Genomic DNA, 15029 nt, shown 5'->3' with positions numbered 1-15029 from the left:
AGATTCCCAAAACCAATAAAAAACAGATAGAAGAAGCTTCCCAAAACAGGATAGCCATTGGCTAATAGAACCAGCCGATATGTCACTTAGTTCGTTACCACTTTGCGATTGGTAGACAATTGGATGCTATGACCATCCAATGGGATTTGCCGACCTGGACCCGGAGGGACACAACAAACCAACACTCATTAAATGAGTTGAAAATGGTGGGCCATAGCATGAGCACACATTGAAAGAGGATACACATGAAAATTTGGAAGATATACATGAGCGGACGCTCATTAAATGAGTTGACAACAGTGGGCATAGCATGAGCACACATTGAAAAAGGATACGAAGGAAATATTGAAAGATATACATGAGCGGACACTCATTAAATGAGTTGACAATGGTGGGCCATAGCATGAGCACACGTTGAAAGAGGATACGAAGGAAATATTGAAAGATATGGATGAGCAGAGACAAATCCCGAAGAGATTGGACAAATCAGATTAACAGGAGGTCAGGAGCGTCTTAGAACGGGCTTGGACACAAATTTTCCAAAGTTTAATTTTTTAATAAAAGGTGTATAACCATAATTTTATCGAGTATTGTCGGGTTTCATCTTGTTTCAAAGTTGAACAGTGGATCTATGCACACCATATAACATGCAACATAGGAAAGCTTTTCTCATGGCATGTGTACTTTAGAAGGTTATGTCGTGTTGTTAGCATGTAACACTTAAACTGGCATGGGTTTTTAGCGAAATGCTAACTAGTGTATGTTTACTCACTTGTACAAAACAGGTCCCGAGGCGGTTTTAAGATGGTTTTATCTACCGTCTTTAACCAACCAAAGAGAATACTCATATTATTTGAGATGGACGAGGAACCGCTTGGCTTCTCGATTGTGCTCGAATCAACAATTTACAATCTCCGCCGATTCTACATAAGTAACCGACTGCAAAAGTTAGTAGCATCATTCGGCTATGTATACCGAACCGACTAGAATATTAATTAGTTAGTACTTTTGATAGGTTTTCGTGCAAATTGGATTGGATTGTAGTGAATAACATCGGGGCTGCAAGTCAAACGAGAAGTGGTGTTTCTAGACATGTACTAACTTTATGTTTTGCATCCAGCCCTGCAAATTTAAAAGAAAAAATAAAATAGAAAACTTAAAGCGCAAACGCTGCGGTCACTAGGCTTATGGCGCGAACGAGTTGTGTTGATGGAGTTGCTGACGTCACCTGAATATGGATGGTGTAGCGCCGTAGCATCGCATCGTCGTGGCTTGTGGCCAGTCCAGGAAGGAATTAAAAATCTGCTTCCCATAGAGTCGGTCATTTACATCTCTCCAATTATAGTATTCCAGATATAGCAGCAGAAGAAACCTGTAAACCAGGAAGAGATATGTGGAGCTTTAATTCTCTCCTTCAAACCGAAACGGCTCCCTCCCTGCCGCTGCACTATATATACGGCTTGACGGTGAGGACCTTGCCCAGAGTATCCACCACTCCTCGCGCCGGAGCCGGTGCCCGAGCAGCCTGTGATACCTGCCACGGCTGCGGGTGCCGGCGCCATGGATCACGTGCAGGAAGCTGATGCCCGCGCCGTGGTCCGTGGCGAGGACAACATCATCTCCCCCGGCGCCATGGATCCCAAGAACTGGCGGCTCCATGGTCCGCCGGTTAACCAGGAGGTAGATTCGTCGCAGCCGCCGGTGAGGCGCGTACCGCTGCCGCCACCGGCGTCGGACTCGGAGGGGAAGTACCAGTGCACCAAGTGCCCCAGGAAGTTCCCCACCCCACAATCCCTTGGAGGCCACATGTCGTCCCACGGCAAGGCCAACAGGTTCGCCGAAGCGCAGCAACGCCTCGACGGGCTCGCCGTCGCCCCGGCCGTTGACAACATCATGGCGTCGACTGTAGCCCCGGCGCCTCTGGCTGCAGCCGCGGTTGACCTCACCATAGCCCCGGCGCCTCTTGCCGCAGCCGCGATTGATCTCAACATAGCCCAGCCGCCTCCGGCCGCAGATGCAGTGGTGCCGCCGGCGGCCCCAAACCCAAATGGGGTTCCCAGGGACTTCGATCTCAATGTCGAGATCCCCTGGGAATGAATCGGAGAGCTAACGCTATACCCTTGCCAGCCATGGAATATATATTGGTCTGTTATGGAGTCTGGAGTCCGTGCTACTACACTGCGAGCATCATTTGCTTGATCTTAGCTAGGTAGTGGTGTGTATCGGTTGAGTGTCATTTTGGTTTTTTTTTTTATCATATATTTCCTCCTTCACAAAATTAGTGTCTTTGATTTAGTACAACTTTGTAAGTTCAACTAAGTCAAAGATAGTTATTTTAGGATGGAGGAAAGTTCTACTAGATCAAAGACGTTTATTTTGGAACAGAGGAAGTACCAGATATAGCTGCATGTAAAATGCTTCTGAAACATTCTATTGTCAGCAAGACTGTAATGTATGGCTAGTTTTAATTGAGAATTTGGGATATGCGTCCCCTTAATATTGGTGTGTGTCAGTGGTGTATCTATGTAATATCAACATATAATTCTTTCAGTCAAATCTTAATTTGCCGCTACTAGTAAGGTGTACTGTTAACGTTCATACGATTTCTTACTCGCGGTGATGCAGATTGACTGGGGGAATCAAGCTGACTTACTAGAATTTTTTTTATCGATTTTTAGTTTGTCGGTTCATTAGCAGTACAAATTCATTAACAGGCCCGAGTATGTTCCAACACAGGAACTCAAAAAAAAAAACTACAACGTACTTATATTTGCTGTTGTTGGTTTGGCAAACTCTTCATGCACCACAACAGGAACTCACTTGAACTCACAAAAAGAAACCCAGGAGCTCACTTGCAGCGAATCCAAGAGTTTTGGTTGAGTTTGCAGTTGTTATATGCTACTGCACTCAACTACACAATCTAGTTAGATTGGAAAATATTGTAGTTCTAGTAAGGAAAAGAAAAACCACAACTATTAAAAAAAGTTTGCAGAACCAATTATTATATCTATAAATAAAAAATAAAAAAAGTCACTGAAATGCCAAGAATAGTTTTTGAGTCGCCATGGAAGAAATAAGTGTTCTTGGCTTGACCACAACAGATCATCCACAACTAGTTAATGAGTTTGCTTCGGTAACCCCCCCCCCCCCCCCCCCAACACCTTTAGAAAACTTTTCAGATTTCTATTTGGATTAAAGTTGGAGATTAGAAGTTACCCCTTCAATAAAAAAAGATTAGATTGTTCTGTTCTCTTGTTTTATCCATTGGGAGAGTATATGGATTCGAATTAGTTCATAGTGAATGTACGAGAAAACTCTTTTTAAGTAACTTTAAGATTCGTGTAAGCTTTTAAGGGGTTGCACTAAAGCAATAGGTTGTTGACCTTTTCACCACTGTTAGGTCTTAGCAGGCCGCTTCCGCGTACAAACGCACAACACTTTAGGGCATTTGACGTGTGTTCCGCGGGTACTCTTTATGTCGGACATGTAAAAAAGCACATCATTCTTACAAATTGTGAAGTTCTGGAATGGTTGGATGGTTAGAGGTCTTGAATCACCTGTGGATGAAGGACAGCCTTCAAATTTGTGGTTGGCCCTACCGCATGCATGGTTTACATTTCATGCAAACGGAAGTGCCACATGGTTAGCCACCTTCAATTAATAGATTTTCTGTTTTACTAAAAGGGTTTTGTTCACACTTGATGTCGTCTTGGTGCGGTAAACCTACCTTCAACATGAGCATGTGTCGATGCACATATGTGCAAACATCATTAATTCTTTCTTGCATCGGTTTCAAAAGTAATGATGCTTGTCGAGTGTGTGCACATTGCATATAATACAACCTAGAAAAGCTAGTGATTCCATGATTGTTCTTATCTCGTGCAAAATTTGGAAGAGACATAATATGGGTTTCCGATAACCTAACTGTATGTCTTCCATCCTCATGCAAAAGATTACGGAAGAACTTGACGTTTGGTTCGGCTGACGCTCGACATCTCTCTATTTTAATGAACAACCATGGCATTTTAATGAACAACCATAGCATGTCATTGATTGCCAAATGCGTTAAATGAAAATTCATGGGCATATTTTCCCAGAGTAGGTTGTCTGTGTTAATATTACGTAATTAGGATTTTCATGGTGTGCATGAGTTGTATGAATATAGCGGTCCCAAAGAAATAGAAAGAAAGGTGGTAGGAGAACCCCTAAGCAAAAAGGGTAAAAACTGGGACGATTTTTATTTTAAGTTGTTATTTTCCCTATGTGTTTAGTCATAGGGATGTCACACTATTAAGGTGCCCAAAAAACAGACTAGGTAGAGATGAAGTTGGGATTCAAATTGACCAAACTCCTCCTAATAGAAATTGAGCATCTTCTAGAAGATCCTCAACTACGAGAGGCCAAATGAGCATACGAAGAGTCCACCAGATGGCATCCGGACCTTGGCACTGAGACGGAGGAACATTGTACTAAATCAAAGACACTTATTTTGGGACGGAAGAAGTACTAGATAGCTGCATGTAAAATGCTTCTGAAACGTTCTATTGTCAGCAAGACTATAATGTCCGGCTAGTTTTAATTAAGAATTTGGGATATGCGTCCCCTTAATATTGGTGTGTGTGTGTATCTATGTAATGTTGACATATTATTCTTTCAGACAAAGTTCAATTTGTCACTCCTTGTAAGGTGTACTGTTAACATTCATACGATTTCTTCCTTGCGGTAATGCAGGTTGACTGGAGCAAGCAAGCTGACTTACTCGAAATTCTTATCGAGTTTTAGTTTGTTGATTCATTAGCAGTACAGACTCATTAACAGGCCCGAGTATATTCCAGCTACAACGTACTTATGTTTGTTGTTGTTGGTTTGGTAAGCTGTTCATTGACCAACACAGGAACTGACCTGAGCTCACAAAAAGAAAAACAGGAGCTCACTTGCTGCGAATCCAAGAGTTTTGATTCAGTTTGCAGTTGTTATATGCTACTGTACTCAATTACACAATGTAATTAGATTGCAAAATCCTGCAGTTCTAGTAAGGAAAAGAAAACCACCACTCTTAAAAAAAGCTTACAGAACCAACTATTATATCTACAAATAAAAAAACAAAAAGCCACCGAAATGCCAAGCATAGCTTTTCAGTCGCCGTGGAAGAAATAATTGTTCTTGGCTTGACCACCTCAGATCAGCCATCAGCCACCATTAGTTAGTGAGTTTTGCTTCACCCCCCCCCCCCCCCCCCCCCCCCCGCGCCGCCCTAGAAAAGTTTACTGAGAATAGAAGTTACCCCTTCAATCAAAAATATTAGATTGTTCCGTTTTCTTGTTTTATCCATTGGGAGAATGTAGGGATTAGAATTACTGATCGTGAATGTACGAGAAAACTCATTTTAAGTAACTTTAAGATTCATGTGAAGTTTTAAGGGGGTTGTACTGAAGCAATAGTTGTTGACCTTTTCACCACTATCGGGGCTTAGCAGTCGCTTCCGCCTATGAAAGCATAACACTTTAGGGGCATATTGAGGAGATTTTGTGTGGTTCGAGCTACATGAAATAGTTCATTTGACACGTTATGCAGATACTCTTATGTGGGACATGCTAAAAGGCATATCATTCTTACAAATTGTAAAGTTCTTGAATGGTTGGATGGTTAGAGGTCTTGAATCGCTCATGGACAAAGGATTACCTTCAAATTTGTGGTTGGCCCTACTGTATGCATGGTTTATATTTCATGCAAACGGGAGCGCCAAATAGTTACCCACCTTCAATTAATAGATTGGGCGTTTTACTAAAAGGGTTTTGTTCACACGTGATGTCGTCTTGGTGTGATAAACCTACCTTCAAAGTGACCATGTGCTGATGCACATGTGTGCAAAAATCATTAATTGGCGCTTGCATCCGTTTCAAAAATAATGATGCTCATCGACTGTGTGGGCATTGCACATAGTGCAACCTAAAAAATCTAGGGTTTCCATGATTTATTCTTATCTCATGCAAGATTTGGAAGGGACATAATAGGAGGGTTTTAATAACCTGAGTTATAAGCCTTCCATCCTCATGCAGAAGATGAACTTGATGTTTGGTTCGGCTGATGCTTGACATCTTTCTATTTTATGGAACAACCATATCATGGCATTTATTTCCAAATGCATGAAATGAAAATTCATGGGCATATTTTCCCAGAGTAGGTTTTTTGTATTAATAGCATGTAATTAGGATAATAATGTTGTGTGTGAGTTGTATGAATATAAAAGTCCCAAGGAAATGGAAAGAAAGGTGGTCGTCGGAGGACCCCTAAGCAAAAAGGGTAAAAACTAGGATGATTTCGATTTTGAGTTGTTATTTTCGCTATGTGTTTATTCATAGGGACGTCACGCTATTAAGGTGCGCAAAAAATAGACTGGGTAGAGAGATGAAGTTGGGATTCAAATTGACCAAACTCCTAATAAAAATTGAGCACCTTCTTGAAGATCCTCAATTGCGAGAGGCCAAATGAGCGTATGAAGAAATCGAGCATCTCCTCCACCAGATGTCTCCCCAACCTTCGCCCCGGTGCCCTCTTTCAGCCGTAGCTACATACCTCCTAAACTCAAAACTCTTACGCTTTTAACGCAAATCCACACCACACCTACCAGGCTAGCTAGTAGCATGAGTAAACAAGGAAAACATCGATTACGCTTTACATCGTTGGGCATGGAAACCAAAACGGACACACAACCGGGCAATATCAAGATGAGAAGACAACCTACACCACACCACCAGTCTTGCTAGTACTGCCCTCATTGAATTAGTAGACATGGCCACTGACACTGGTTCATTGCAGCATGCAAAGGAAGCTGTTATGCCTACACTGCTGGATCACATCTTCTCGATCATCCTGGACCCCCATGATTTGGAGATTGACTAGTCCAAAGTCATTACATTTTCAGAGGCAGAGACACATGTGGAACTGGAGCCTGTAATAATGTTGCCCTCGTCGTGGCCCATGACGGGAATACGATCGTCTCCTCGGGCGCCAAGCAGACATAAAAGTCATTGCTCCATGATCCTATTAACCATTGCTTACATTTTATATTGCTCAGTGATGAAACATAAACATATACACCACCATGCCATATATTAGTAGGGGATTATGGGGAGGTCACAATTTTGTGTTTTCTTTTTAAAATCATAGTGCATATATTTCCTTCCTTGCGAATGATATCGCATCGGACCCACCTCTATTCCACCTTGGTTGTCATCCCTCTAGGATTCAGATGTTCCCTATGTAATTTTATTCATATAAATCATAGACAACTCTAGGCATGGGGACACTATGGATAGTCCAGCAGCACTTCGTTTAAAAGACAACATGGCAAAATCCCATGAGATGAAGATTTAGTCTGATGGACCTAATAACGCTCTAATGTAACATCATCCAATGACTAATAAATTCCCAACAATTGATGTTAAACACAAATTACAAAGCATGTACATTTTCAAAAATTCATCAACTTTTTTGAAACACAATCATTTCGTAAATTTGTGATTTTTTTGAAAATGGGTACATTTTTAAATTCCAAAATATTTTTAAAAATTGTATACAATAGTTGGAAACAAAAATATTTTTTGGTATTCCAAACAATATTTCAAATTTCTCAACAGGTTTCAAAAAGAAAAATAAAGATCAAAAATGAGAAAATGAACTAACTAAAAAGAAAAAAGAAAAATAGGAAATAAAAAAATCGTTTAGGCCTTGGCCCAACAAGGCGACCATATCGCTCCCATTGGGCGCCTTTTGGGCCAGCCCAAGTGTTCACGGATTTAAAAGAAGTTCATCAAGGGAGCCACTAGTTAACGAGCGCTCCTTCGGGTACCTCGCAACAATCAGTGTCATTTGGCGCGCTCTCAGCCATTCGTCACGTGTCGCGCTCTGGACGCTCCCTCCGAATTTTATTTTTTTATTATTTTTGCACGTGTTTTCGGCTATTTAAACGGTTTTTTCCGGGGTTTTTCGACGTTTTGGTTTTCTACCGGTCTTCCTTAGTTTTTTGACCAAAAAAATTCGAACAATTTTTTTTGCGCGAAAAAATGCGTTTTAATTTTTTTTCGCGAGAGTCACGGCTGTGCCTCTCGAAAACGAAAAAAACACGTTTTTTGTTTTTTTCCTTCTACGGAAATCACGGTTTTGCTTCTGCGAGAGGCACGGTTGTGCTTTCGCGAGAGTCACGGTCGTGCCTCTCGGAAACGAAAAAAAGTTTTTTCTATTTTTTTTCCTTTCGCGAGAGTCACCGGTTTGCTTCCATGAGAGGCACGGTTGTGCTTTCGCGAGAGTCACTGCCGTGCCTCTCGGAAACGAAAAAAACGCGTTTTCTGTTTTTTTTTCTTTCGTGAGAGTCACGGTTTTGTTTCCGCGAGAGGCACGAGTGTGCTTTCGCGAGAGTCACGGCCGTGCCTCCTCGGAAACGGAAAACGTGTTTTCTCTTTTTTTTTCTTCCGCGAGAGTCACGATTTTTCTTCCGTGAGAGGCACGGTTGTGATTTTGTGAGAGGCACGGGGTGCCTCTTTCGGAAAAGGAAAAAACCAGTGCTTCCGGTTCAATTTTTTCCTCCGGTTTCTTCGGCCGGTTTTTTCATGAAAAAAAGTTCGTCAAAACCTATAAACATAGGATCTAGTTTTGAAAATCTCGACGCGAGGAATCCAATGATGAAAGCGGTTTGAGATTTGGACGCACAGTTTGAGAGATAAAGCGTTTTGAATAAACGGATCTACGGAAAAAGGGAAAACTTCCAGATTACGACAAGTGGCCGGTTGCATGTGCGCCACTTGTCACAACCTGAGGAGTTGGAGCGATCCTTGCAACGAGTACATTTCGGTTCATCAATTTTGATAAAAAAAATGTTCACAAATCTTTTTAAAAAATCGCAGGCATTATAAAAAATTCGTAAAAACTGAAAAATGATCGTGGATTTGAAAAGGAAAACCACGGATTTGAAAAAAAGTTCACAGATTTGAAAACAAAGTTCACGAATTTAAGAAATTGTTCACAAAATTGAAAACTTCACAAATTTAATAAAATACTCATGATTTAAAAAAGAGAAGAAAATGAAAAAGAAAGAGAAAAATAGAAAAAGGCGGACAAACAAAAACCAAAAAAAGGAAAAAAAACAGACATATCTCCATACATTTGTTTGCATCCTACCCTTTAGAGCAACTCCAACAGGCCGACCCAAACGGACAATGTTTTTGTCCGCTTTTTGTCCGTTTGGGTCGGCCGCCCGCCCGTGGTCCGCCCTATTTTAGTTTTGGGTCGGCAGTGCGCCCAATGGTTCGCGCGCGCGCTGCGGCCGGCGCTCGTTATAAGAAGGCGCTTCCCGTAGGACATCGTCGACGACCGCCAGTTCTACAAGCAAAGGAGGTTGGAGAGGGGCGCGAGGAGGAGAGAGCGAGCCGCCTATCGGGAGGACAAGCGTTCGCGGAAGCAGACAGGTCAATTGAAACTGAAGCTATGAGAAACGGCGGGTTGGGACTTTGAAGACGAGGCATATGCTGACGCCTACATTCAGACGTCGGAGGAGGACATTACCGAGTCGGAGTCAAAAAGCGACGAGTAGTGGTCTTTTGTTTATCTGTGTACGCTAGAACTATCTATGTATCCATCTTTATCTGAAAAAATGGCCGGCGGCGTCGGCAACGTAGCAGGCGGGCGAGGGTGTGAATCCAATGTGCCACCGACCAGCGGGTCCGTGAGGAAAGAGGGCGAGTGCACGCGTCCGTCTTGTGTCCGCGCCGACGTAAATCAGGCTCAAAAATGGTCAGGAATGGGTCGGCAGGCGGATGAAAGCGGACGCACGTCCGTTTGGGTCGGCGCGTTGGGCTGGTTTTTTTATCCGTGCCGATCCAAGTGGACGACGAAATGGATCACCCCATTAGAATTAGAATTGCTCTTAGGAATGTAGAGATATCTCCTTCGTTCACGTGTCTAGGAGGTGTGCTGAAGCAGAAGTGCGAAGAAAATAACATAGTTTGCGGACCCCGGCTATGAGTTGAGTGGATAAACTACTTCAGTAGTTAATGCTTACATTTCTGTTTGTCTGCCATCGAATTATTCCCTCCAGCTCCACGGTTCAATTTCTGCAGTTTGACTGATTCCACTTGAACCTAAAATATTTTTTAAACATTATTCGCATCAACAATTTTCAGGCACCAACCGCAAAAAGTCTCCGTTGTTCCTCCGTTTTCCTTCGACCTGCGAAGCCACAAAAATTAGCTGTGCAGGCGGCGTAATACACTAGCGACTAGCATGGCGACGGCGGTCACCGGTGCAAGTGACCCGTCACCGATCGTGCAGACAAGGCCAGCGAGCACGGCGGATGAGACACGGCCCCTGCCTCACGTCGTCCTGCTGGCCAGCCCCGGCATGGGCCACCTCATCCCCCTGGCCGAGCTCGCGCGCCGGCTCGCGGTTGACCACGGCTTCGCCGCCACGATCGTCACGCTCACCAACCTCTCCGACACGGCCGCCGACGCCGCCGTGCTCTCCTCCATGCCGGCGTCGGTCTCGACCGCTGTGCTCCCCGCCGTCGCGCTGGACGACCTCCCGCCGGGCGTCGGCTTCGGCACCCTCATGTTCGAGCTCCTCCGCCGCTCGCTCCCGCACCTCCGCGCGCTCATGTGCTCGGCGGTCGGCCTCGGCCCCACCGCCGCGCTCGTGTGCGATTTCTTCGGCACCGCCGCGCTCCCTCTCGCCGCGGACCTCGGCGTCCCGGGGTACGTCTTCTTCCCCAACAGCTTCACCTTGGTCTCCGTCATGCGGCGCCTCGCGGAGCTCCACGACGGCGCCGCCCCCGGCGAGTACCGCGACCTCCCGGACACTCTCCGGCTCCCGGGCTGCGTGCCGCTGCGCCACGCCGAGCTGCCCGACGGGTTCCGCGAACGTACCGACCCTGTCTACGCCTACCTCGTCGAGGAGGCGCGGCGGTACGGCCGCGCCGATGGCTTCTTGGTCAACAGCTTCGAGGAGCTGGAGTCCGCCGTCGCGGAGGCGTTCGACCGGGACGCCGCGGACGGCGCGTTCCCGCCGGTGTATCCCGTGGGGCCGTTCGTCCGGTCAAGCAGCTCCAACGAAGAAGCCGACGAGCTGGACTGCCTGGGGTGGCTCGACCGGCAGCCGGCGGGATCAGTGGTGTACGTCTCCTTCGGCAGCGGCGGCGCGCTGACCGTGGAGCAGACGGTCGAGCTCGCCACCGGCCTGGAGACGAGCGGCCACCGGTTCCTCTGGGTGGTGCGCATGCCAAGCCATGACGGGAACAACAACGCCTTGGGGGCCGACGGTGGCGACCGGAGCCAGGACGACCCGCTGGCATGGCTTCCGGACGGCTTCCTGGAGAGGACGAAGAGCATGGGCCTCGCCGTGGCCGGGTGGGCGCCGCAGGTGCGCGTGCTGGCGCACCCCGCGACGGCGGGGTTCATGTCGCACTGCGGGTGGAACTCGACGCTGGAGAGCCTGGCCTCCGGCGTCCCGATGATCACCTGGCCACTGTACGCCGAGCAGAAGATGAACGCGGCCATCCTGACGGAGCTGACAGGGGTGGCGCTGCGGCCGGCGGTGAGACGAGAGGACGGCTTCGTGGCGGGCGAGGAGGTCGCGGCGGCCGTCAGGGAGCTCATGGAAGGGGAGAAGGGAAGAGCGGTGCGCCAGCAAGCCAGGCGGCTTCAGGAGGCAGCGGCACGGGTGCGTTCGCCGGAGGGACCGTCGCGGCTGGCTCTCGAGAAGGTCGCCGGCAAGTGGAAGGCCGGGCTTGGAAACGGGGATTGACTTGGTGCGTGTTCTTTAGCGAAAATAAACATATGATTTGTACACATAGGACAAATCATGATACTCTGTTTCGTCTCTCCCTACCCTGTTTTGTGGAATGAACACGCACGATAATTGTTTGAAGAGTTGTCCTGATTTTCGTCCTAGTTAAACATGTTACTTAGATCACAATAGTTATATGTAAATCATCTGAATTTACGATTTCGGAAAATGAAGTAGGCTCACCGGGGGGGAAGGAAGGAAAAAAGGAGCATCCGCTGCCGATCTATATTAGGGTGGCAGGCTCGCCGACAATCTATTTTGGGGTGGTAGGGTGGCAGACTCGCCGACTATTTGTCTTATAGTGGCAGGCCGATCGATGATATATCTTATGGGTGTGAAGGCGGTGTAGGTTCACCAGGAAAAGAACTGCTCAGGTCTCCTTTGGTTTGAAGAAATTTCATAGAAATTTTAGAGAATATGATTTTTATAGGATTTTTTTCTTTAGAGCCCTTTGGTTCATAGGAATGGATTCCTATTCCTACATAGGATTGGTTCCTATCCTCCACATTTCATAGGAAAATAAAAATGAGCCTAGACTCAATGAAAAAATTCCTTTGGTGTCAACCAAATGACATCTTGTTTTCTATTCCTACTCATAAGATTTGAGATACATGTCATCTTATTTCTTACAAGATTCTTATTCCTACGATAATCCTATCCTATGAACCAAAAGAGGCCTCATTGTCGGGGGTTAGAGGGATGACCAGGGGGCAGCTGTAGCACGTCAGTGGATGGTGGTTGGGGGAGGGCCGGCGGCAAGACTGACGCGGGAGCGCTGCCGGCCGCGGGCAGCAGCAGCAGGCGGTTCAGCTGTTGGTGACTCTGTGGCTTGAGGTAGAAGACGCGGTCTCAAGGTTGAAGAGGGCCCTCTGGCCGTTCATTTTCGATCAGACCGGCTAGAAAACCAATCGACTAATCCAAATGAAATTTTCAGTTGACTGGTCTTTAGCCAGTCCCTGTTTAGATCAACATTGCACGCTGGTTCGCAAGCATGTGTGATTGACCCTCCACATTGCACACCATTTTCGTGTTCTAACATTGTGCGATGGGCCCCACTCATGACCTATCGCATACAATTTTCGTATACTGACCGTGTGGAATGGATCCCCTCTACCACACACAATTTTCAATATTTAACTGTGTGCTATGGACCCCTCTATCGCACACACGTCTGGAAAAGGTGCGCCATGGCACCCTCAATCAATACATGCAAAGCATGTGTTTTGGAAAACCATGTATGATTCGGAGTTTGAACCGTTTGTATAGCCCCGTTTGTGTACTACTCCCTCCGTTCCAAAATAGATGACCCAACTTTATACTAACTTTGGTATAAAGTTGGGTCATCTATTTTGAAACGGATGAAGTAGTGCGGATGGACCGAGCGTGGATCGCCGACAAGCGGCCTACAACACCGGGATCCCCGACAGTGCCGAATAGTCAGGCGAGCACAAAGAAGGCCAGGCAGGTGACGTGAGAGAAGTATCGTCCGACGAATCACGCTTCTACCCACACAGACAAGCACATGAGATGACACACGACGGATCAATGCAAAATACCTCATAAAAGGGGGCTCCGCACACGCCTGCGGCTCACACTTCAATGATTCCAAGAGCCGTCGTCAATGTGAGGCACGGGATTGCGCGATCGGATGAAGTGGAGGGTGTTGGGCATGTGGAGGCATGTGGCACAGGCTGATCAGACGGTGCGAAAGACGTCGGAGGGCACATATGCCCCAAGGAGGCGGGTATTCGAACATGCTTTGATAATGACCTCATAAATTAACCCCTTGATGTCCGGTGCGGATTTTTGAAACCTTGGTCTAGGCGCACCCGATAAGCAACTTAAAAAAAAGTAAAATATACAAAAATGTGAAAATAGTTTCGTAACAATCATTGTCTAGTGTATTACTCACTGTAAGTTTTGAGACAAATAAATTCTATGGTATTGTTGGAAAAAAATGCAAGTACAAACTTCTAATATAGTTATTTCTGATCTCGAGCTCAAATGCTTCTACATGAACAGTAAATTCGAAAAAATCTGAATTTTTTTATGGCAAACTTTAAGGAATGTTTGGAGTGCATACAGAATTCATTATGAAATCACATTGGTGCAAGGCATGGTAAGAAAAATAAAATCGATGCTATGAAAATGTTCCTTTCAAACGCATTTTGGAGCTCTGATTTTGTTGTTTTTGCCACGACTTCCTCCAATGTGATTTCATGATGAAAATTTGCATGCACTTGGAACATTTCTTAAAGATTGCCAAAAAAATCAGAATTTTTTGAATTTGTTTTCTTAATTTTCGATTTTACTTTTCATAGCAGGAACATTTGAGCTTGAGATTAGAAGAATACTTTCGCGGTTTTGTTTGTATTCGTTCAAAATACCAACGAGTCATTTTATCGTGAAATTCTGCACGTGAACAATACACTAGACTTCTCGTAAAGAAGAAGAATACACCAGATGATGCTTGTTTTGCGAAAGTTTCACATGTCTTTGATTTTTTAAATATTATTTTTGCAATTCTAGTACATGTGCACCACATGTCTCCAAGATGTGTTTTTGCTCCCCTAGAAAAAAGATGCATTTTCGCTTGTTGTCCAGCCACGTGGAAGGAGGTTGCGACTTCGGGCCAGTTCTTTTGGGGCGATTCTCAAGTAACAATTCTAGAGGAAGCTGGGGAGAGGGGCGATTTTGGAAGAATCACCCAAAAGAGTTGGCCCTTCATCCGACGCCGATTATGATGAACGTTGCTCTATGACACCGACAACATCATAGCGGATGAAGACATTAATTTTGGCATCTCGATCTGCGGGTGGAGAACCCCACTTCCCTATGCGACTAGGGTGTTGGTCAAGGATTGTGAAACCCTCAAGATGCCAAAAGCTCCATGACCTCCACCGTCGCGGAAGAACCGGTGGGCAGCGGTTGATGCCGTGGTCGAGCTCCTCCTACAGGTAAGGCCTTGTACAAGGGGAGGTGCTTAAAAAAATAAACCAGATTTTCCTTAAGCACCGGTGCTTATTTGTACAGGGTAGACGCTTAACTAAGCATCTCTTCTATAGAAATAGGCACCGGTGCTTTAGAAAAACTCGGTTTATTTTTCTAAGCACCTCTTTAAGCACATTCCATTGTACAAGGCCTAATAGTGCTGAGAGCATCTCCGCAGAGGCGCTAAATAAACCACGCGTCTG

General features: G+C 45.6%; 1 protein-coding gene across 1 annotated transcript; it reads left to right on the top strand.

Moving 5' to 3' along the window:
* The first annotated feature begins 10180 nt into the window (after positions 1 to 10180).
* LOC125540818 (UDP-glycosyltransferase 72B1) lies at positions 10181 to 11950 on the top strand. Its single transcript, XM_048704368.2, has one exon. It carries the CDS (start codon positions 10279 to 10281, stop codon positions 11791 to 11793), a length of 1515 nt encoding a protein of 504 aa, XP_048560325.2. The 5' UTR covers positions 10181 to 10278; the 3' UTR covers positions 11794 to 11950.
* Positions 11951 to 15029: the final 3079 nt, after the last annotated feature.

This window comes from Triticum urartu, chromosome 2A (genome assembly GCF_056163025.1).
Source record: "Triticum urartu cultivar PI428250 chromosome 2A, HENAU_Tu73, whole genome shotgun sequence".
Taxonomy (NCBI): domain Eukaryota; kingdom Viridiplantae; phylum Streptophyta; class Magnoliopsida; order Poales; family Poaceae; genus Triticum; species Triticum urartu.
This window is presented reverse-complemented; position numbering and strand designations above follow the sequence as displayed.

Coding starts and splice junctions, on each gene's coding strand:
- LOC125540818 (XM_048704368.2), top strand. CDS start 10,279: ATGGCGACGGCGGTCACCGGTGCAAGTGACCCGTCACCGATCGTGCAG.